This window comes from Silurus aristotelis (assembly GCF_946808225.1).
Source record: "Silurus aristotelis genome assembly, chromosome: 24".
NCBI classification, from domain to species: domain Eukaryota; kingdom Metazoa; phylum Chordata; class Actinopteri; order Siluriformes; family Siluridae; genus Silurus; species Silurus aristotelis.
The window spans coordinates 12,933,802-12,957,808 of record NC_139597.1 but is presented as its reverse complement, the minus strand read 5'-3'; the positions used below and the strand labels follow the sequence as shown (position 1 = coordinate 12,957,808).

The following is a 24,007-nucleotide window of genomic DNA, read 5'->3' as shown; positions in this document are numbered from 1 at the left end:
ATGGATTAGAAGAGGCTCCACCCCTAAATGTCTAAATTTGCATGTATATTTGTTTAGATAGTGATTTACGCATACATGTTGATGGTGTGTGTAAGAGAGAGGAAGAGAGATGCTGTCAAAAGGTGATATCTTGTGTGTGCTGTAAGTGGAGTCATTGTGCCATCAATCCCTGGGAGTGCATGTCACACATCGTATTTAGATGAATTAATAATTCATAAGTGCAAATATGCATGCTTTTTGATAATTCATTGTTACTCCTGGAGCTGCTGTCTCTGAATGTGTAAGTAAATACTGTAAATTAAGTCTCTCTCTCACACACACACACACACACACACACACACACACACACACACACACACACACACACACACACACACACACCTTTGCAGATAATGCTTCACATCATTTTTCATTTGAGCAATAAGGAGGAAAAAGTTTGCCCACCATCACTTCTATTACCCTACTGATGAGATCCATGTAGTTTTAATGTTAAACTGCTGATATATTAATGTTTGGCTCTCCCATCCATTATCTTGGGTAAACCTCACTGCAAGTAAACACCACACGTGTGTACCTTCTGCCTAATCTATCCTGTAAGTGATATCAATCTTCAATGCCCATACTACTACATCTCAAACTAGGGTCAAAGTGTCGGGTCCGCCATGATACAGCATCCCTGGAGCACATAGGGTTAAGGGCATTGCTCAAGGGTGTCAGAGAACAGGGGTGGGGACCCAAATGCAGGATGCGACAGGGAGTACGCGAAATACAGGCTTTAATGGGGCACAGGCAAAAACAAAGTCCAAAAAACAGTCCAGGGTCTTAACACAGCCAAACAGGGCACAGGGAGAGAACTAAAACTAAAAAATCTAAAACAGTCCAAAAAAATCCAAAAGCCAGCAAACAGAACAATATAGGCAGGGCAGAAACACAAACCAAAAACTAGTCCAGAGGTCAAAACCAAAACAGAGCAGAACAGGGGTCAGGAACAGGTACAGGTATCCAGAGCAGACAGAGTGGCAAGAATAATCCCACGGATTATAGGAAACCGGTGAGATAAACGCTTGTGTGTGGAGATAAACACTTGTGTTTCCTTAAATACCGGGAGACGCGGGAAAAACGGCAAGATGACCGCCAACCCGGAAGTGCGCACCACGGAACCGGAAGTGCACGCAGTGTCCAAGAGTGGCAGCTTGGTGATACTGGAGATTTAACCCCAAACCTTCTGATCAAAAACCCAGAGCCTTAACCACTAAGCTACTGTACCACCTCTTCATATAAACATTCCTAAACTTAAATGTGGCTCAGGCATAGTAATGTTATTGGCATTAATATTATTGGTATTAATTAAAGTTTCTGATTAAATAATTTTTTTCTAATGTGAATGATGAAGCCAAAAGCACACAGGTGATTGCGGCCTCTGGATCACAACCCCTGGCAAATAAGTATTAATTTTGATAAGGCAAGTCAGGGTTAGATAATCATTTCATTAGTGTATTACTTGCTTCATCACTATCTTTAGTCCTTTGTGAATTCCAATAAAACCATAGCTCTAAGCTGTATTACAAAAATTGCATTGGGGGCATTAGATTGTATTATTCTTATAATAAATGCAGGGTACAGAAAACCTGAGTATTTTATTGTTGTGCTTTAGGCCATTTCCATACTGTCATAGCTAGACAATAAACATATCAATTGTGTTGTTAATAAAACAGAAATTCTAAAAAAAAATATTAAATTATTAATGACTAGGTATGGATACAGTCCATACAGAACTAGTTACATGGCTATAAATATTTATATGGCTATAAATGGATAAACCCTTACACTTTTCTCCCTTTTTAATCTCAGGTCCTCTCAGTCCCTCACAGAAGACTGGTGTGCTGTAGTCGTCTTTTTGAAGTAACCGACATCAACAAAGCCCAAAAACAAGCTTCTCACCAGAGAGAAGTCTTCCTCTTCAACGACCTCATTGTGGTAAAAAAAGAAAAAAGTGCACTCAGTCAACATTTTAGCCCCATATGATTGGACCATAGGAAATGTACACGTTCTGGCAGCATCTTTGAAATGTTCCACCTTGTTTTCTGTAAGTGCCAAAAGTCTCAGTGCCTCAAACCAGGTAATTAAGCCATATTCTTTTTCATAATCGTGAGCATTATTGCTTTTAGCCACCTGCTTCATGCCATTTTAGATGCTTGTTTTTGTTTTTCTACCTGTGATGAAGAGGCTCCAGGCAATCATCTTGCTTAGCAATTTATTTTTTTTCGTTTTTCACAATCTTGCTAAGAATTCGGCTACTCTGTAAGAACAAAAGTTTGAGGTGAATGCTCCTACCATTTCTTTGGATAAGTCATTAATTTGGTCCGAGCCTCACAGAATGACTCCTGAAATTAAACACAGATTAAACATGTATTATAATTACGCAGCCATTAGGGTTTCTCCGAGGTTATCACACACGAGTATTAAACTATCCTCATAATTATTAGGTCCCATATTAATCTCTAAATGAAAGTCGGAGGGAAAAAAAAGAAACAGACAGTTTTATATTAGAATAGACAAGAGCCAGGGTTTTTAATAATAATTCCAAAGCACACATATTTGCAGAACAAAACTGTCACCAAAATTATTTAAAACATCTAACCTTCCCATTTCTTACATTTAGAATCAAGGGTATACTCATGTGACACTTTTTGCTGATGTCATTCACATGATGTATAGTCAGAGTCATTTTTTCAGCAACTAGGGAATTAATTAGGAAGAATTTGACACTCAAGAACTGGTCATTGGTCTTGTTCAAAGAGCCTGAGCATTACTGGATCTCTGTGTCAGAATGATGTATAGATTTAATATTACATTTGTGTGATTTGGCTTGTGGTAGTTACACTAAAGAGAACATAGATTATTTTCCTCTTTCAATCTATATCTGTTGTCCTTTCCTTCTTTCATGCTGTCACACACTTCATGGCACATCATTTCCAGTTCTTTATAATAATACTTAGTTCAATTCCATGAAGCAATGTTTTTTTTTTACATTTTGACATAGTGGTCTGCAATTTCTGTAAGAACCAACCTCTGCAATATCATTTACATGTTTTTATCTTAGTGTATTTGCCTGGCAGGTCATCAATATAAAAATGTATTAGTATTAGATTGACCTTTGGTCTAAAAATTTGGTGCTAAAAATAAAGCCAGTGGTGCCATTTACAATTTTAGGTTTTTGTTTGGGAAAGTAGAGATTACTTGGATTAACCAAAGGCTACACCATCTTTGTTTGAGAAAAAGATACAAAGGTTTTTTTTGTTATGTATGTATGTTTATTTTTTCACACAATCATTCACTCAGATTCATTCGTCAATTGCTTGATCTTGGGCAAGGTCACAGTAGGTCAGGAGTCTATCCTGGGAGGCAGGAATATACCCTTAATGGGACAAGATAGAAAGATGTCATTAGGGAGAACATGCCCAGAGATTTGGCAGGTCCGGTAGCAAGAGCTCAGCATCAAACCCATGAACTGTGAGGCAGCAACAGTACCCTTTTCTCCACCCAGCTGCTCCTTTCATTAGATTATGCAAAAGAGTAATACAATTCTCTATCCACTATTTCAGACTGAACATCTAAAAGTCAAAAATGTACAATTTTTGTCCAAAAAATAAATTTAGGTTTTTGACATAGACCATCATATTAAAAATACACATGTAGAAGCATTTATCCAAGGCCAGTTAAGCAGCAAACCTGACAGAAGTTTTTTTTTGCTTTGTCATCTCTTTCATCATTCGATGTGTCACTTGTTTTTCTGTTTTGTCCCATAGATTTTGAAGCTTTGTCCAAAGAAGAAGAGCTCTGCTGCCTACACGTTCTGCAAAGCCATGGGCCTCTTGGGGATGCAGTTCCACCTGTTTGAAAATGAATGTGAGATCATACATATCATGAATGTTGTTGCATTTTTTGTTAATAACAAAAGGGTGAATGAATGTAAAATGGGGAAAATGTTTTGGCTTATCTTTCAAGACTATTATCCTACATAGCTTAATGTATTGGGTTTCTCCTTTATTTTATTTTTTTCTCCTCCTCTCCACAAACCTTAAGGATTTTAAAAAAATAATTCAAATATTGTTTTTCTACGTAACATGTTTTATAAGGATTGTTATCAAATATATTTTGTAAATTTCCGGTGCTCTTTGCAGATTTTTTTATATGTATTTATATTTAAATCATATTTACAAATGCATTTAATCCTCACTGGCTTTTGAATAAAGATGATGTTAATAAATTGTTCCTTGTTTTTTTCCCTCTCTTTATTAGACTATCCCCATGCGATTACCATTGTGTCGCCGGTCTCTGGTTCAGATAAGAAGCAGGTCTTGAATTTTTGTGCTCTGAGCTCAGAAGAGCTGCTCAAGTTTGTGGAGGACCTGAAGGAGTCTATTGCTGAGGTGACTGAAATGGAGCAGATACGCATTGAATGTGAGTGCATATTTAAGTTAACCTCTATACCACTAGAAATCATACATTTTGTGTAAAGAGATCATATAATCACTGCTGTGACCAGACAGGGTGGAATTTATCACACCCAGTGCTTTTTGATTGGTTGTAGGCACCAAGCATACCAAATAAGGTTAATCTGCTTAAGTGCATATTAAAATTGACCTTAATCCAGATTACTCATGACTACTGAAATTGAGAGTGAGTGTGTGAGTTTGTTTGTGTATGTTTGTCTGCAGTGTTTCCAATAATCCCACAAAGAAGTAGTCCACAGAAAATAATATTTCACTGTTATATAACAGAAAAGGCACATTTATGCTCATTGGCATTTGTTCATTCATGCTAATAGTAATCAAGCAATCATGATGCAGCAGTTCAGTAAAGAAGTGCATACAGCCAAGCACCAAGAATGTCAGTTAAACTGAAGACTAAACATCAGATTGGGAAAGAATTGTTGGTGTAAATTTTTCAGAAACATTTTTAAAGATACAGTAACTGCCTTTAGACTTCATACTAGTGAATGAGTGGCAAACAAACAAAACAAAACAAAAATTCAGGAAGCTGTACTGCTTCGACAAACCTTATCAAAGAGTGAGGTCAGACGAGAATAGACAGATATGTTCAAATTAAAAGGAAAAATATGTAGACTATAAGGAGTCTCAGTGAAGCTTATCTTAAGGATAGTCCACTAGGTCAGGGTTTAATAATATCACTTAGCTAATACAGTTTTGTTCATTTAACTGCTCAAAAATTATGTTCTATTCCAAGTCTTAGTATTCCTGTGAATTTTATTTATTGGGAAGTGAATATTCTTCCCGTGGGCTCACCACCTGCAGGAGGGACCGTAAGGGACGGTGCTGTGAGGATTGGGCAGCAGTCGAAGGCGGGAGAAAATGAATGAATGAATGAATGAATGGGAAGTGAATATTCAACTAAATAGCATGCACAAGAATTTAAATTTTATTGAATTTTCTCTGAAGTTTTCTGAAGTGGTGTAGTGGTCTCAAGTTATTCATCCTTCAATCAACATGGCTGCAGGAACTAATCCAAATTATGGATAGCGGGCAACATTTATTTTTAAGACACAAGATGCTTAACTAAACCTGAAGACTCAAACTAAACCAATTGTGGTGTTGCAGATATACAATGTGTTCTAAACCAAATAACTTTTAACAGTACAGTATAAATAATGTAATTTGTGATCTCCAGTATTACAGTTTGGTGGTGATGGTTCTTTTTCCAAATTCGCTCGGTGTTTCACTATGGGAATTGCTTTGGGCATGACCAACTATGGAAGCATTCGGTGCAACCCAGATTAGGATGGGTTCCCTCTTAAATCTGGTTCCTCTCAAGGTTTCTTCCTTATGCCATCTCGGGGAGTTTTTCCTTGCCACAGTTGCTCATCAGGGACAAACGTACTTACAAAGAACATATTTACTTTTAATCAACACATTATCTGTGTAAAGCTGCTTTGAGACAATGTTCATTGTTAAAAGCGCTATATAAATAAAAATGAATTTAAATTGAATTGAAGCTCCTATGACACTACCTCTGTCTTGACAGACAGGTCGACCTGAGACCAGGCTCCACCCCACTATTTCTATTTAATCTCTTAGAACGTTATTTGTGCTTTCTTTCTGTGAGGGACTACATCGGACTCTCTTAGCACATACAGTTTCCTGCTGTTTTTCACTAAACTGTTCAACGAGCAGATTTGATTCTGGCACCGAATGCAAAACCAGTCATACGGGATGCTATTCAAAGTGCCAGTCAAGGCGTGCTATTCCTTTTCGACCTATCAAGCATTAAATTACTACGATAGGGAATTAGTGGCATCAAGCTATCTAAAGTCTTCACCCGTCATGGTGAGCCCTTGAAGGGCTAACTACACTTTAAAAATCGATAGACTAACGTGTTGTGACGAGTCTTGATTACTCTGCACTCAGCCATGTTCACTGTCATGACTGCACAGCACGGGGTGACTCGGTCTCGCAGGCGGACAGTAACCTGCACAAGGTATGTAAACAAGCCACCGAAAAATGAGGCCTAGCATGGCCCACGGCCCAGGACATGGAATGAGCTGAATGGGACCTTTATGACTTCTTTTGGGGTGGTGTCGTCGAGAGTTACTATGATGACGGAAGTGTCATTACAGGGCTGGGGAGCGACCCTAATGGGCAGAGCTGTGAATGGCGTTTGGCCCTCACAGCTGATCCTAAGACATATAAACTACTTGGAGTTGTTGGCAGTGTTTTTAGCACTAAAACATTTTCTGACCTTCATAAAGGGCCAGCATGTTCTAGTGAAGACAATTCCACAGTGGTCGCATACATCAACCAGCAGGAAGGCATACGCTCCCTTTAGTTACATCAGTTACATCAAGAAAACTGATAATGTGGTGTGACACGAGGCTTTTTTTCATTAGAGCAACTCATGTTCCACACAAGTGGTGAAACAGATATGGCAGAGATACAGCCTGGCTGCCTAGTGTCCTCTGTATTTCCCCTTTAAAGGACTAAGATGCACCATTGGGTGTGGATGCTTTAGCCCACCTATGGCCAAATGTCCTTTAATATGCATTTCCTCCACTGAGTTTGATTATCACCACTCTAGTTAGAGTCAGTGAACTGGGATGTTCTGATAGCTCCACCTTGGATATCCAGGCATTGGGTAGCCAAGATAGTTCAACTGCTGTCAGATCAGCCGGGGCCACTCCCTCCACGGAAGGACCACCTGTCCCAGGTGGGAGAGCCTGGCCCATGAGAGGTGGAACTTGAGTGAGGCATGTCTACCCCCCATCAGTTATTATAAAGTGTGTAAGTAGATGAGGTTCTGACACACTTAAAAGTGTAAATAACTGATGGGGGGTAGACATGCCTCACTCAAGTTCCACCTCTCATGGGCCAGGCTCTCATGGGTGAGTCCTTGAAGAGGGCATGGCCGAAGTCACATTGTCCCTTTTCAGTGTTCAGTGGGAGACCTATAATGTTTTCTTTGGGATTTTCTGGATAAAGGGAAAGCTTTTTCTACTTTGAAAGTATATCTAGCAGCTATTTCTGCATGTCATGTCAGGTTTGGTAACAAACCTGCAGGTCGGCACCCTTTAATAAGTTGTTTTATGAGAGGCAGAGAGATCTGTCAGTGGTCTTAGAGGCTCTTTCTCGACACCCTTTTGTGGCATTGAATAGCATAGGGTTGAAATGTCTCTCTATAAGACAGCGATGCTTGTAGCTCTGTTGACAGCTAAGTGTGTGAGCGGCTGTCCCACTGGATTGTTGAGGCTATATCTCTGGCATATGAATGCAGAGGTTCTCAGGTGCCTGAGGGTCTAAAATCCCACTCAACTGGGGGGATGGCAACATCATGGGCCCTACTTAGGAGAGTTTCTGTTTAGAATATTTGTGTGGCAGCTGGTTGGGCTACGCCACACAGTTTTGTTCGATTTTATAGGCCAAATGTGTCTGAGTCAACCACAAGCAATGCTAGGAGCCAGAAGGTCAGAGCCCATGTAATTTAGGTATAGCGGGATCACGTTCAATCCGGGAGTGTTCTACTGTATATCTCCCATAGTGAAATACAGAGCGAAGTTGGGTTACTTAATACAATTCCGGGTTCTTTGATAACATAGTGAGGCGTTTTACCAACAATTCCCCCCTTGCAAAGGAACGGGAAGAAATCTTGCTATAATGACGTTGTAAGGGGTCAACCTGTCTGTCAAGCCCAAAGCGATTCCCATTGTGAAACACCTCACTCTGTTATCAAAGGATTCCGGGATTAAAGGACTCGGGATTACGTTAAATAACCATTATTGTTTCCAATTGAAATTCTTTGAATAAATCCAAAAATGTACAACAAAGTCTAATGCTGGCAAACTGGCTAATGCAGGTAGGACCTTCATTGGGGTTAAATGCTTATTAAAACACAAAGACCTTTGTTGGAGCAACTTGTTTGTGTTTTTAGTGAATATACAATAAATGTAATGAATGAGATGAGAACCTGCTGATAGGGTTAGACTTTGGTCTAATCAGTATGTGGTTGTGCTCATTGAAACTTGCCATTTATCAACAAATTCTACAAAACTGCTGATGACTGACAAAAAAATGGACAGTGTATGAATTAAATAAATTTCCCTTATTTTAATTGCCTTTGTTTCCTTAGTAATGAGCTTGTGTAGCCTATTCCACACAAAGTACTGTGGAAAAATAAAGCACTTCAGCTGCACAGCATGATTAGGTTAATATATTGTAATGAAAGCGCACATTTTGACATTTTTCATCTGCAGACATTTGGGGATTTGGAGTTACTATATAAATAATAGAGTAATTCAAATCTGCTTCTCCAGATGTAACAGAGAATTCATATTAATGCTCCACTTTAGAGCCATATAAAAATGCATATGCTTTCAGCTTATATTTTGTTCCTGGTAAAAATGTAAATTATGTCTGTTTTTTTTTTTTGGTTTGTTTCTTGAACCAAGAGCCCCGGCATGCTCTCCTGTATGTTTGCCAGATTTTATATCCTTTGTGAGGCTCAGAATGTTTTGATGATGCATTTATTCAGTTTTGTTGCTGAACTTTTAAGCACATTTCAAAAGACCATAATGAAGAGAGAAGATGCAAAGGAAGGAACTGGTAGTTCAAAGAGGACCAAGGAGTGTGTGTCGATGTTGAGGAAAAAAAGGAAAATGTATTAGAGTGCACCTTAAAGTGAGTCTCTTGCTGATGCTGGCCTTTGTTCAGTACATCCATAAAGCACAGACCTATGGGAATTGTGTGTGTGTGTGTGTGTGTGTGTGTGTGTGTGTGTGTGTGTGTGTGTGTGTGTGTGTGTGTGTGTGTGTGTGTTTGTGTGTGTGTGTGTGTGTGTGTGTGTGTGTGTGTGTGTGTGTGTGTGTGTGCGCGGGCATATATCTCATTTTTTTCCCCACTCTGTCACCATCTCTTTTTTTCTTGTCTCTGAGGTGAACTGAACTTTTGTCCTCCTTTTGGATATACTTTTTGATTGTTCTTTTTTTTTTTGTCACATTTCTGTTTGAAACAAATGCAGCTCATCTGATCTGATTTTTCCTTGAGGGAAGTTCGGAAGTTTGGAATAATAAAATGCAATCTTATTAACATTCATTGTCAAGTTTAATTCTATAGCGTTTTTACAAAAGACATTGTCCCAAAGCAGCTTTACAGAATTTAAGAGTTAACATTGTATCTGTTTAGCCATCCTTTGCTAGGCATTGTTCTGCTTCTTTTTCTTCCTCCTGATCATCTGCAGTCTTAAAGATCGTCCAGATTCATGTGTGCAGCATTACGTGTTATACCACAGCATTAATGAATTATCAGATGTGAAGGTGAGGATTCATTTTCTATCACAGCAAAACTCTGATACAGATTCTGGTTTTAATTCAAATCAGAGGTTCCATATTATTTTGCTCACTTAAATATATTATAGTTTCTATAGTAACAACTTAGTCCCAAGGACTTGGACGGCAGATGCTTAGAATAATTCAAGGCTAATAATAAACTGATTAAAAATCGTGTCGGGCTATAACAAGGAAAAATGGATAATCGCTGATAAAGGAGCTAAAGGAGATATTTAGAAAATATTTATTCGGTGTCCATACTTTGTAACGGTCAATAGGTTTTCTGCCACTGAAGACTTTTAATGATAAGACTCTCTGGTGTCTTGTTAGCATTACAAATACTAAAAAAGCTTCAAAAGAGGAGCTAGTGATATAACTGCTGTAAATAGTTGCTTCACCAAATGTTAGAACCTGAACTAATTTATCTTGTGGATTTAATCTATAAATAGTTAAGATATATCTCTTTTAAAATTCATACTCATTGGTACATTTGTGGATTAAGAGAAAGCATACGATAGGGTGCCGAGAGAGAAGTTGTGGTATTGTATGAGGAAGTCAGGTGTGTCAGAAGCGTGTGTGAGGGTGGTGCAGAACATGTATGAGTACAGTGTAACAGCAGTAAAGTGTGCAGTATGAACGACAGACTAGTTCAAGGTGGCGGTTGGATTGCATCACAGATCGGCTCTGAGCCCTTTACTGTTTGCAGTGGTGATAAACAGGATAACAGACGAGGTCAGACAGGAGTCTCCATGGACTATAAAGTTTGAGAATATTTTGTTGATTTGTGGTGAGAGTAGGGAGCAGGTTGAGAAGAGCCTGGAGAGGTGGAGGTATGCGCTGGAGAGAGGAGGGAATTAAAGTCAGTAGGAGTAACACATATGTGTGAATGAGCGGGAGGGCAGTGGAGTGGTGCGGTTGCAGGGAGAAGAGGTGATGAAGGTGGATGAGTTCAGATTCCTGGGTGTGAGAGTGTGTTAGAGAAGTGAAGAAAAGAGTGCAGGCAGGGTGGAGTGGGTGGAGAAGAGTGGCAGGAGTGATTTGTGATAGAAGGGTATCTGCAAGAGTGAAAGGGAACGTTTATAGGACTGGGTGAGACCTGCAATGGTGTATGGATTAGAGACAGTGGTATTGAGTAAAAGAGAGGAGGTGGAGCTGGAAGTAGCAGAGCTGAAGATGTTGAGGTTTTTGTTGGGAGTGACGATGATGGACAGGATTAGAAATGAGTTTATTAGAGAGACAGGGCATGTATGACGTTTTGGAGACCAGGTGAAGGAGGCGCAATTGTGATGGTTTGGACAGTTGCAGAGGAGGGACATGGGGTATATCGGTAGGAGAATGCTGAGGATGGAGCCATCAGGAAGAAGGAAAAGAGGGAGACCAAGGAAGATGTTTATGGATGTGGTGAGGGAAGACATGCAGTTGGTTTGAAAGAGGCAAGTATAGAGGACAGAGGGGTATGGAGACGGATGATCTGCTGTGGCGACCCCTAATGGGAGAAGACGAAAGAAGAAGAAGAAGAAGAAGAAGAAGAAGAAGAAGAAGAAGACTTATTGGCAAGCAAGTGTGAGAAAATACTCAACTCATTGTGCTAACAGTACCATTGTACCCTGTCTTGGATTATTGTATTTCCTGTTATTTTTTTTAATCCCTACTCGTTATTATTGTAACAAAATTATACAGTAGTCAACCAAACCCTAAAAACATTAGTTTAGTTAGGCATTAATAAATGCAGGGATGCAGAGTTTAACAAAACCCCCAGTGTATTGTTTGTGATGTGTGTATGATTTGTTTGAGTTCTGTTAGAAAGTGTATGGTTTGTGGGGGGGGAGGTTTTTCTCTTTTAAAAAAATCATTTTCTCCTGTGGTGTTGTTATACCTGTTACCTGCTAGTACACTTGAGGAGAAAAATGCTGTGTATGCTGCAGAGATGAGTAGAGTGTGCAAAAGCTGTGATGTGCCTCATTAGGATTCCTTCTGTATGCAGAAAAGTGGCAAAGTTTTGCACTACTTAAGAAGGCATACAGTTTTCCCCAATCCCAGAGCATGGAGTGAATGCGAATGGCTGTTGTTAAGAAGTATGACTTAAAATCTGATGTGGTGTGATGCTTAGATGGTGCACATACTTTTCTTTCTCTCTTTCTCTCTCTCTTTTTCTCTCTCTCTCTCTCTCTCTCTCTCTCTCTCTCTCTCTCTCTCTCTCTCTCTCTCTCTCTCTCACTCTCAGGGGAGTTGGAGAAGCAGCAGGGAGCTAAAACACTCACTTCTAAGAACAATGGCACCCAGTTGGAGATCCGTGGGAGACAGACCTCTCCATCGGGTACTTGGCATCAAACTTACATGAAATAAAATGAACAAATAAACAAATTGTGAATGCAAAACTACACCCCAGTAAGCCAGACCCTTACAGACACATGTGAATTTGAAGGAATTCAGAGAAATTTTTTATCAAATTGTGTCGCACCCATTTAATTTTATTTGATGGTTTTATTTTTTCTAAGGCTATTATCCCTTTATACTTAATTTTAAAACATGGCACAAGTGCATCATAGGGTATTTTGCAGCTGGATTTAAACCATTTTACACTGAATCCATTTGGCTTGCAATACATACATACATACAAACACTAACATACATACACTATATGGAGAGGACCTTAGTGGACACCTGAGAAATCACACATCTCATTCTAGTCCTCCTTTGCTGTTTTAATAATCTTCACTTCTGTAGGAAGGTTTTAAGACCATTTTTTGTTGTAGGGATCTTTGCTTATTTTGTCAAAAGAACTTTCTGAGCTCAGACACTAATGAATGGTTTAGGAAGTCTGGCACAAAATCAGAATTCCAGTTTATCTCAAACATATTTGGGTTGATATCAGGTGTCTGTGCAGGTCACATAAGTTTTTCCATTCCAACCTTAGCAAACCATGTCTTCTGAACAGTGCTTTGTGCACAGGTGTATTGTCAAGCTGGAAGATAGTTGGTACTCTTAGTTCCAGTCGAGTGAACTTATAATGCAACAGCTTACAAACATCTTATACTATTATGTGCTTTCAGCTTTTAAAGCAGCAGCTTGGAGAGGGCCCACATAATGGCTGTGATGTCCATACAATACTAATACATATTCAAACATATTTTATTGATTCATTAATCTTCAGTAACCAAATGTAGGAACACCGAGTGCAGCCTGTATGAGCTGTCAATCCATCACATAACATGCATGCACACATTCACATCTACAGACAATTTAAAAACTAAAATGTGGAAAGCCGGGAAGCTGTGAGGAACCTGTACTGTACATTGAGGCATTTCCAGGAACTACATAAATGTTTTTTTTTTTTTACAACATAGGACACTTCTTTTAAAAGTTGTGTTATATGTGTAGATGTAGAAGATACAAGTTAATTTAATGAAACTTGTTGGCCTTAAATTACCTTGATTACATTCCATAATAAGGGGAGGTAACTGGTTACATCCAATCTTTTAGACTGAGTAAGGGTTTAGGAGATGTGCTAGTGTATATATTTTTACATTACCAGATACTAGCATATGCTATAGCATAGATAATAGTAACGCTCATTAAAACTAACTTTACATTGTACAATTTTTTGCCTGATTTTTACAGCCAGCTTTTATATTACAAAAGTAATATTTGTTTGTGATTTAAGTGGTCTTTTAGCTAATTACAATCCAATGGCTGATTTAGTGCTTTTGTGGACAAAAGTGGTCTTTTATTTAAACAAGTGTTATTTAAAAGGCACCAATTGCAAGAAGACATAGGATTATGCAGAATTTGCTGGACAGATGCACATACAGTAGCAGCAATGATGAAATAGAAACATGCTAATTATGCATATTCCCTCAGGCATCCTTTGAACAATGTTTGTTTATGCAATCCCATTTTCTGCATAAGCTTTAATAACACTAAATTGATAAAATACGCAGAATATATTTATTTTCTTTCATGAGAGAATCTTCTTTATATAATCTGACATGAAAGAACATACTTTTGTTTGTATTCTGTTATAGAATTCAGACATGATTGTGACACACATTTAATTACAGTCCAAATCTGGCTTCCCATTTCAGGCATATTGTTTTGCTTTGCTTTGGACACCCAACCAGCTGCTGTGTCCCAAATCAGTCAAAATGTTTTTATCCACCTCTGTTTATGACTGGAACAAAGAAAATAATCACTATACAGTGTTTATTTCAGGAGGTTATAATGTGGGGCAGGGAGAATTGACAGGCAGACACAGGTAAGCCGATCATGCTCTGTAGCTATTAGACTGATGATCATCTTAATTATGTCACATAGGAATAGCAGGATTAGGTTGTGGAAATGTTTAAGTAGTCTTGCTAAGGAGTAACAGCAGCAAATGTGTTACAGCTGTAACCTTAAAGTTTTTGGTTATGACTAGCAGTATAGCGTAGGTTTTACATTTGCACTGAATCTGTTCATGGACATTAGTTATACTTTGTAAACGAATATAAGTTTGCCATGGAAAATGAGTAATCACTCTGATGATAAGCATCATTGACATGAGCCTCTCTAGTCATGGCATTTGACAAACAGGAGTCTCATCATTGCTCTTGACTCAAGTGACTTTCTGTCCATTCATATCCCAGTGCTCGAATTATCACTGATTAAATCAGTGGCTTTTGTTCTGTTGACTACATATTTGGCTTAACATTCAAGCTGTTTAAATAAAAAATTTAAACCAATTTAAAATGCAGTCTTCTCTACAGTGTTATGTAGAGCTCAGATAAATTCAAATAAAAGCTCAGATACTGATTTATAATTAGGAAGTCTGGCAAAAAATAATAATTTCAGGTTATCTCGAAAATATTTGAGTTGATGTCAGATGTCTGTGCAAGTCACTTGAGTTTTCCAGTGGCAGGCCATGCATTTGGGCCCTCAGTGGGGACTTACCCGACTTAATCCACTTCTTGATACCACCACTATTAAGTCGCATTTATAGAAACCATCAATACTATACAAAATGTGATATAACAATGCGTGGCATTACAGAGAGAGGCATTTTGCATATGGAGTGTAAATACCATTTTTACTAAAGCAAGCTCCAAACCTCTACACTACAACCACAACTGTGCCACCTACATCATTTGGAGCAGTTCAAAATCAATATTTGTCTAATAACATGACAAAAACATTAAATGTTTTAAATAAAATACAACCTATTCCCCAGAGATTCATACTCAGAATGCATACTCACATAATTTGCACCGCTCCTCAGAGGCTGTAAGCGTCTGGTGGTACCGCTCGTAGGCACTGGTCTGGAAGTGGCTAACAAACCCTTTCCCGGACTGAGACAAGCTAGCTAGCTTCACCTCTCATCACAATGTCTAGCTTTTCTTGAAAATGTATTTTTAAGTATGTCCGAGATTCAATAAATTTCTCTTTCTCCGTCAGCTATTGTGGGCATAAAAAAATCTAACTCAGATGTATTAATGTGTGCAGAGCGATACAGATGTGTTTTGCTAGTCAAACTTGACTGTAACAGTTTCCCTCTGACCAACCAATCAGGGGCCGAAAAAATGCTGACGCTATTCTGGGCCAGCTAGCTGAAATCTGAATGGTTAAAGAACCATACCCATTGCTAATATTGTCTAAGGTACAACAGCCAGCACTACTGAATCTAAAGTCCCTGGGCAGATTAGATTGACATGGCAGCACATAGAGGCTGAAATCTGATTGGACATCCGCATATACTTACTGGAAGCAGTGCAGACAAGAGAAACGCTACAAAATAAAGAGAATAAACTGTTGGTAATAAATTAATACAATTTCATGTAACAAATATTAGAATTTAGGTTGTAAATGTAGGTAAGTGCTTCTGATAGTGTTTAGACCAGCAGAAAAGTCCTTGCTATTTCGTGTTCCAAATTTGAGGCAGCAACTTGGAGAGGGCCCACATAATGGCTGTGATGTCTACAGAGTGCTAATACATATTTAAACATATTTGAGGATTGATTAATTCATTAATCTTCAGTAACCAAATGTAGGAACACTGGATGCAAGGCAGGAATACTCTCTGTATGAGCTGCCAATCCATCACATAACATGCATGGACACATACGTATAGTAGATTGACTATACAAATCTTGCAAAGATCTTCTTAATATTATTTTTATTCTTTTTTTGGCTAAAAGTTCTGAACTCCACAATAATAAAAGCCTAGACTAAGGATTTATTCAGGAATCAGTGAGGAACCAGGACATTGAGGCATTTCTTTAAACTACAAAAATGTTTTTTACAACCCCATACTGCATGTGACTCATTTGGTCATCAGTACACATGATTGAGTCTTGTAGCCACAGAAATAAACTAATTATATTTTTCAAAACAGACCATTATTCATTACTGATACATAATTTCTGGCCCCTCATTTAAAAAAATGACCCTCATTTTGCTTCTTTTTGCTGCTCAGGCAAAATTGAAGCAGAGACAGCGCAGAGTGGACACAGTGCGGTAGAGGTAAGTAGCCACTGTTGTTGCAGGTAAGTCCCTGCACATTTTTTTTTGTACACAGAAGTGCAGTATAGTTCAGGTTGTTTTGCACTTAGTTAACAGTCTATTGCATTTAGTAACTAAGGCACAGCAGCTATAGCCTGTATCTCGGGGTTCGAAGGAACCACAGCCACATGATCCTTTAGACCATCCACCGTCCCTTCAGTGCATATCAGGTCAAATTACCCCTAGGGCCAAAGTAAAAGGAAATCCAATGGAGGTCAAACTCATACATATAGTACTCATTGCTTAGGTCTTTTAGCAGTTGTACATTTGGAGAAAGAATGCTGGGGTATTTTAGAGTAAAGACGTAAAGAACAAAGTGATGTCTTTTGGTGAAAGTGTGATTGCTGTAAGCATTTGAGAGAAGAAAGAATTTGCAGGTTAATATGCAATCCTGCATGTGATCTTTCTGCTTCTTTTTGTGGCATTGCTTTGAAGTATGGAAGTGTGAAGAGAGGGAGCAAGACAAAGACAGTGCATGTCGTTGGGTAGGGGTGTGTATGTGTGTGTGTGTGTGTGTGTGTGTGTGTGTGTGTGTGTGTGTGTGTGTGTGTGTGTGTGTGTGTGTGGTGCTCCCATGCCAACGTCCACATTAGAGTGTGTTAACACTTACATTAATATGAGCAGTCACAATCTCATCTCCAACATCTCAGAGGACATATTAAACATCCCTCTGTAAAAACAAACCCGGTTTGATCTACATTACCCAGTGGATTGTGCATTTAGACTGTGATCTTAGCTCTACTTGACTCTGGGCTGGATGTCTGTGTGTCTGTGTGTGGGTATGTATGTGTGTGGGAACACACAAGCAAATCCACACTGAGCCAGTAACGTCGGATGAATGTTTAAGTAGAACTCTGCACCTTTTCACTGTGGCTTTGATTAATGGCTGCTCCTATCTGGACAGGCTCCTAGGATAAAAGTAATTACCATGCATTTAATACTTTATTCTGATCATACACAGAGGATATTGAGGTGAAGGGATGTGCCGCAGATGTGCGCTACCAGGCTGGGATTTGGTTAAGTGGCATTGCAGACAGCCATCTCTGGCCCTGGCATGTCAGCTTTTTGCCAAGATTATCAAAGTGACGGTGTGAGCTGTGTGGTGTGTAAATGCCAAACCTCCCCAGAGGGACAGGGTGCTGTTGGAGCACGTTGCAACATAGAAGGAGGGGGTCAGCATTAAAGCTAGCAGCTTCTTAGAGAGAGGGTATGTGTGTAAGATGGAACCTGAGACATTAAAAGCTCATTCTTTTTGTTCTTTTTAAATACTAACACTTCTAATACAGCAGTTCACACTGCCCCAATAATATTGGCACCCTCTGTGAATATGAGCTGTGAACAATTATCTGTATTGTTTAATATTTAACGTTTTGTCACATCACCTGGATATCAAACATTTGCAAATACATTAAAAAAAAAATATATTATTATTAAATGTATGGGTGTCACAATTATTGATTGACAATCATTTTAATCTAATCTAATCTAATCTAATTTAGTCAGGGCACCCTTTTTTTAGTCAGCTTCCTCCATGTGAATATAATTGCAGCCTTTTTTCTCATTCAATGTAATATTAATAGAGGGCATTGTATGTGTTATAATTATATTGAATCATAAGGAATACAAATATAATAATAATATTAATAGTTGTTATATCTAAATGCTATAGTACGAGTATAGTAATCAAACAATTACAGTTATACTTAAGTGTTTATGTGATTATAACTGTGCTGATCAATTATCAAGCCTGATAGAAGGTTCAGAAGGTCCTTAGTTGATTTATTTTCTATAAGAGCATAGCTTTAGGTTAAGGCAAATGACAGTTTTATATGTATGTATGTATGTATGTATGTATGTATGTATGTATGTATGTATGTATGTATGTATGTATGTATGTATGTATGTATGTATGTATGTATGTATGTATGTATGTATGTATGTATGTATGTATGTATGTATGTATGTATGTATGTATGTATGTGTATATGTAGAGTATATTGCTTGGCTTGGTGTAATATGTTAACCTTGGCCAGGGATTTTAATGCCAGATGCTCCATATAATCAGATTATATGTAATATATATGTGTAACCATTGATACAATGGCGTTTTCTGTGTTTTTTCTGTGTTTCATTTGTGGCATACATTTTATTATATAAATAAACACAAAAAAAAATTATTATATAAATATAATAATCATAAACTATAGAGTGTAAAGAGAGTAGAGAGCAATAGAAACAATTAATACATTGATAAATCAGTGACAGATAGAAAATATAGATAGAAGGCAAAATTAGGAGCATTATTCATAACAGTTATTTAATGCATAATCCTAACCATGCATATAAATCGCTCCTAGTTTTTGTGTGGGAAAACATTTTTTTTTATTCAATTCTATTGCACTTGTATAGAACTCTCAACAACAGGCATTGTAACAAAGCAGCTTTACTGAAATCTGAATACAAATATAAATCCCTAATGAGCTAGCCAGAAGCAATAATAGCAAGGAAAAACTCCCTGATATGACATCAGGCAAAAAAATAAATAAATAGAACCTTGAACTGAGCCAGACTCAAAATGGATTCCTTCATCTTCTGGGGGATACCGGATGCAAATTATAATGATGATCATTTTAGCTCACAAACTGGATTTTTGGGGCATTTCCCCATCATTCTGATTTTTAATATTGATTTCTCCGTTGAGATTTTAATGGACTTGCTTGTGGTGCTTTGTTAATGTTGTTTTAATTCCAGTATCTCCATGCTAAGTATGCCGCAATTGCTGTAATGATGATAATGTATTCTAGCAAGCTTATGCAGGAAAAAGGATCACTTCAAGTAGAATAAACACTGCAGTTTGCATAGTGTGTGTGTGTGTGTGTGTGTGTGTGTGTGTGTGTGTGTGTGTGTGTGTGTGTGTGTGTGTGTGTGTGTGTGTGTGTAGTTTGGTTAGGAATATACCGATTGTTTTAGAAAGGTTCTCTCACTCTATAAAGAAGTCACCTTTATACAAGACTTAATCTTGATATTTTTAATAATATTATCCGTGTTATATTAGATCCTTATGAATTCGAAGGCAGAGGTAAATCTTTCATTAAGCCAACTGTGGCTTGGCAGCGTGCTAGAAAATTGTTAATCAGGAAATGTTGGCCTTTCAAGAGACTCCATGTGTGTTCGGCATAGTATCAGTCAGCCAAAAACAGAGAGAACAGGACAAGTCCCTGAAGAGCTTTACCCTATCTGCCAAGCTGAAAGAACACAGGTAATCTTGAGAACGTTTCACAGCTTTTCCACACCAATTCTCTGGACAGGCCGACACACCGTCAGTCATTCACCCAGTTGACTGTCTCCAGCAATCAGTGTGATGTGTTCTCTCAGGAGTTAGGTAGCATTTAATAATCAACATGCGTTGTTATGGAATCAGTCAATTCAGTCCTTGTGTTTATGAGTACAATTTTTAAGTCTCTTTAATCAATTATATCAGTGCAGTCACAAAATTGATTCTGAAATATTCAGTTTAATGTGGATCTCTATTAAAAGTAATATAAATAAGTAACACATGAAGGAAAAGATTACAGAAGTTCTAAGATGCCATTCTTTATGATATTATCTATATCTCAATATAAAGTTTTCTTGTTCTCATGCGGGCGAGTGAACGAGATTCGACGCTCGTGCACTCGCCCGCTGCCACAAATGGTTATGGTTATTGCAATAATGCTGCAAAATGCTTTTATGCCAAATACACAGAAAAATAAAGACTGATCAGAAGGAAACAGATTTTGTTATTTTGAAGTTGTGATCATGAGAAAACAAGAATGAAAAAAATATTATAATGCATGACCTCATAGAACTCTCAGAAAGGATAGCATTGCAACATAAAAAATCCTATGAATGCCCCGATCAAGCATAAAATAAATATGTGGCTCATATTTTTATATCTATAAAAAAATATTTATTAAAAAATATATCTTGTACTGTGTAGCAAATTGGAAAATTATGAACGTGATGGTAAAAAAACGAATTGTATCTCCAATGCAGGAACAAACTATTTGCTTTGTAATGGATTAGAGAAAAAAGTTTTTGCATTTTAGAAATTAAGTGTTCATTACAGAAAATCCATCATAATTAGCTTACATAAAACTATTGCTTCTAACCAGGATTACCTATTTTGAAAAAAAAAAAAAATTGTCTTCAATTAATATTTGCTTTGTTATAGTTAGGCTGTTTCGTGGATGTGTGACGACGTGTCAGTCTCTCCTGATATGTTTTTTCAGTTATTTGTGTATATGTGGTATTGTGTGACAAATAATATTGCACCCAGAGTGGTATTTGGTGATAGAGATGGGTAACACTTCAAGCTGTAAAGTGTAGTCAGGTGTGTTGAAGCTTATTGTTTGCTGGAGGCATAGTAGGTATTGTAACTGAACTATGAAATCAAGGCATGCATTTGGACATACTGTATGTCTCCTGTGGTGTAGATGTTTGTCCCCTTTACTTGCCCCCTTTTCCTTGATTGACCTCCTATTTTTACCCCAATTTGTCCCGAAACCCCTCCATGTAGATGTACGTTCCACATGACCCCTGTGATGTTGGTGTGGTTGCCAAGAGAGACACATAGGCCCTCAGTGTCCTCTTAACCACCAGCATTTCTACACCCACGTGCACAGCGACACACTCACAACCTTTCCACCTCGTTATGATGACCTAAGTTCAGACCTCCACTTCCCTCCTCACTCTAAGGAGATGTTCCGCACCCTGAGTCCCACCCCCACGCATGTCTGTTGTGATGTGTTTTTCACCAGAGGGCTAATGGCCGTAGAAGGAGGACAGTCTTATAACATGTGATGCTGTCTCTGGCTGTTTTCTAAACTAGGTGTCAATTCACAACAGGCTTCAGACGTACCAGCTCAGTGCAGTGCCATCCCCAGAGAGCGCCGCCCTTCTTAACCAGCGGGGGGAGCTGTGCCAGGCGCCGTGTGCCAGCCCTGCACCCTCGTACCCTCAGCAGCGGCCTGACACGCTCATCCAGTGCCAGCAGATTGTGAAGGTCATCGTGCTGGACAAAGGCGGTCACGGGCATGTTGAGCCCCTCCTCGGTCAGAGCCCCACCCACCAGCTTATCTCGTCACCTGATGGGGGTGGAGCCCAGCGGGAAAAGGATGGTTCTCAGCCTCCGCTACCTCCGCCTCCTCCACCATACAACCACCCTCATCAGCCCTCGCTTATCACTGCATAGGACCCTGAGTGGCTCTCGAAGTATAGTGTAGAGCTTAAAAAAATACCTAAAGCTGAAAAAATATATAGATAACCTCCACGTGCTTACCATTTGTGTATATATGTAAACATACAGAGAAATATTAATAAAAGAAGAAAACAAATACACATATAAATATGGATATTTACGGTTAACTAATAAAAAAATGAAATAAGTATGTACTTTATTAACTTTGCAAATATGTGAAAAAAAAACAATGTGAAAAGAAGATTTACTTGATTCCAGCTGATTTTGAAAAACAAAATGTAGTTTTAAAATATTTTTTTGTCACTTTGGACTCTGACAGGTCAACACCAGTCATTATTTGGAAGAATTTCACTGCTATTTTTAGAGCTAAATGAGAAAAGGAATTAATCAATATACTAAAAAAGCAGCCAAAATGACAGCCTGTCTCTGAGCTAGGTCTCATTTATTTTAGTCTTTTATTAACTTACTGTAAAACCTATTGTGTGTATGTGTGAGCACCAGAATGATGAGTGACATGTGCCAAAATATGAAAAGAAAATAATTGAATACATTTTAACTGCAATATCTTTTCTCAAACTCTGTATGTGGTCCATATCGTGCTCTTTTAAAATGGGGACGTATTATGTTATTGCTCTACATTTCAGATAAAACCCTTGATTGTCCTGCTTTTAGCCAAACCTTGAAACTTTGCATCTGCTATTGCTCTTTTGCTCAGGAACTCTAGAACGTATATGAACATGTAGCATCTCAGAACGTAGGTGGCAGTAATAAAGAGGACTTTTTAATCCCAGCTTCCCTTTTTGCACACATGGATATCTGCTTGGCATTCTGTGATCCGATTTGAAAAACAACAGCATAATGACTCTGACTGTTTCCTTGACACAGATTTCTTCTCCATCATCTGCACTTACTGGATATATTGAACCCTTACATCTATTGGACCTGAAGTTCACTTAGCGTCATGTTTGTTTTCCCTCATGTTTTCCCTCAGTATAACTCTGTTCACTCTTTTGATGTAACATTTAAAAAAAATAATTTTGAGACAAAACACTTGAATTGTATTGTTTGTTCCTGTTTGTTGAGTCCCATTTGAGATGGATGTGGAATTGGGAGTTTTTTGCCTGTTTTTTCAACCTATATAAATATCATTTTCTGGGTCTGGAAGGGGTGTTAAATGGTTTTAGATCTGTCCACATTTCTGACATGTCATTGTCTGCCAAGTCTATAAGTGTATTAATCACTATCAATTTGTCTTAAATAGGTATTCGTTTTAGCTTCCCTATTCTCCTATCCAGCAAAGAATTTGGTTTATTATTATGGTGCTGCTTTTCAGAGCTCCCTATCTGAGCCAGTCTCCCATGTTTTCATTCCAAATGCATTTCCATGCTTGGTATTGGAAATGAGAGCAAGCGATCTCTTTGGAGCTTGTCTGTAGTCAGAGTTGATTTACTGGACCTGACTTGTTGATTGGATAGCATCAGACTGCCTATTCCCATCTCCACTACCTATCACCACTGCTCCCTGTCTCTCTCTCTCTCTCTCTCTCTCTCTCTCTCTCTCTCTCTCTCTCTCTCTCTCTCTCTCTCTCTCTCTCTCTCTCTCTCTTTCTCTCTCTCAACCCCCAAAAACAAAGTACTTAATAGACCTCTGTCCTTCATCAAGGAGAACTCTATCCTCTTTTACTTCACCTGGTTTGAAGTTGAGGAGTAAAATTGTTCTAAAATGGAGGCTTAAAAAAAGTTGACGTAGTCTCTGCAGCCTTCAAATCATAACGTTCCCAAAAGTCGAGCCGCTTCGTCCCTGCGTATGAAATATTGAATGAATGACATTCATTATTCACGAGGTAAAAATCTCCCAATAAACTCTGCACAACTCTTTGCTTTTCTGAGTGTATAGTGCCTGAAAGATATAACCACGCTATATGTGCTTATAGGGTATAAGATGTTTAGATACTGTCAAAGCAACTACAGCCAAAGGCTACAATGCTAATGCTAGCTCTGGGTTTGACTGACACAGAAAGGGCTAGTACACTGAGTAGCTGCCTTCAAATAACACTGACGTCTGCATCGGGCTAGCAGGGTGTGCATATGGGGCTCTGACATAAGAACCATGTTTTTTCCCATTTGCTTTGACCCATTTTCTTCTTCATCTGTGTTATCTACATGCTATTGAAATAAAAATTTCTGTATAGACACTTGAAGTTGAGGAGTGGCTTTTTTTGTTATATTTTTTTTTAATTCTCACATTCCGCATACTAATCTGGATTGATTTGTTCGTCCATAGACTGTAATTGATTTGACACTGTATTTTTTGTTAATTTGGGGACGATATATTGTGTTCATGCTTTACAAATTATTTACTACCTAAAAATCCTTCCAGGTTTGATTAAATCTTATACA

The 24,007-nt window shown here is 38.3% G+C and overlaps 1 protein-coding gene across 4 annotated transcripts in view; it reads left to right on the top strand.

Moving 5' to 3' along the window:
• The window catches only part of iqsec3a (IQ motif and Sec7 domain ArfGEF 3a), a 131,900-nt gene extending 108,096 nt beyond the window's left edge, over positions 1-23,804 (top strand). For 2 of the 4 annotated variants that reach the window (XM_083528296.1, XM_083528295.1), the window contains exons 9-14: positions 1,852-1,977; positions 3,810-3,909; positions 4,303-4,464; positions 12,060-12,152; positions 16,284-16,330; positions 21,257-23,804. In XM_083528296.1, the coding sequence (XP_083384422.1) occupies positions 1,852-1,977; positions 3,810-3,909; positions 4,303-4,464; positions 12,060-12,152; positions 16,284-16,330; positions 21,257-21,313 (585 nt within the window). In that variant the 3' untranslated portion in view covers positions 21,314-23,804. Of the gene's footprint in view, positions 1-1,851; positions 1,978-3,809; positions 3,910-4,302; positions 4,465-12,059; positions 12,153-16,283; positions 16,331-21,239 lie in introns of all 4 variants that reach the window. The other 2 variants (XM_083528294.1, XM_083528293.1) reach the window with 1 other exon arrangement.
• The last annotated feature ends 203 nt before the right edge of the window (positions 23,805-24,007 follow it).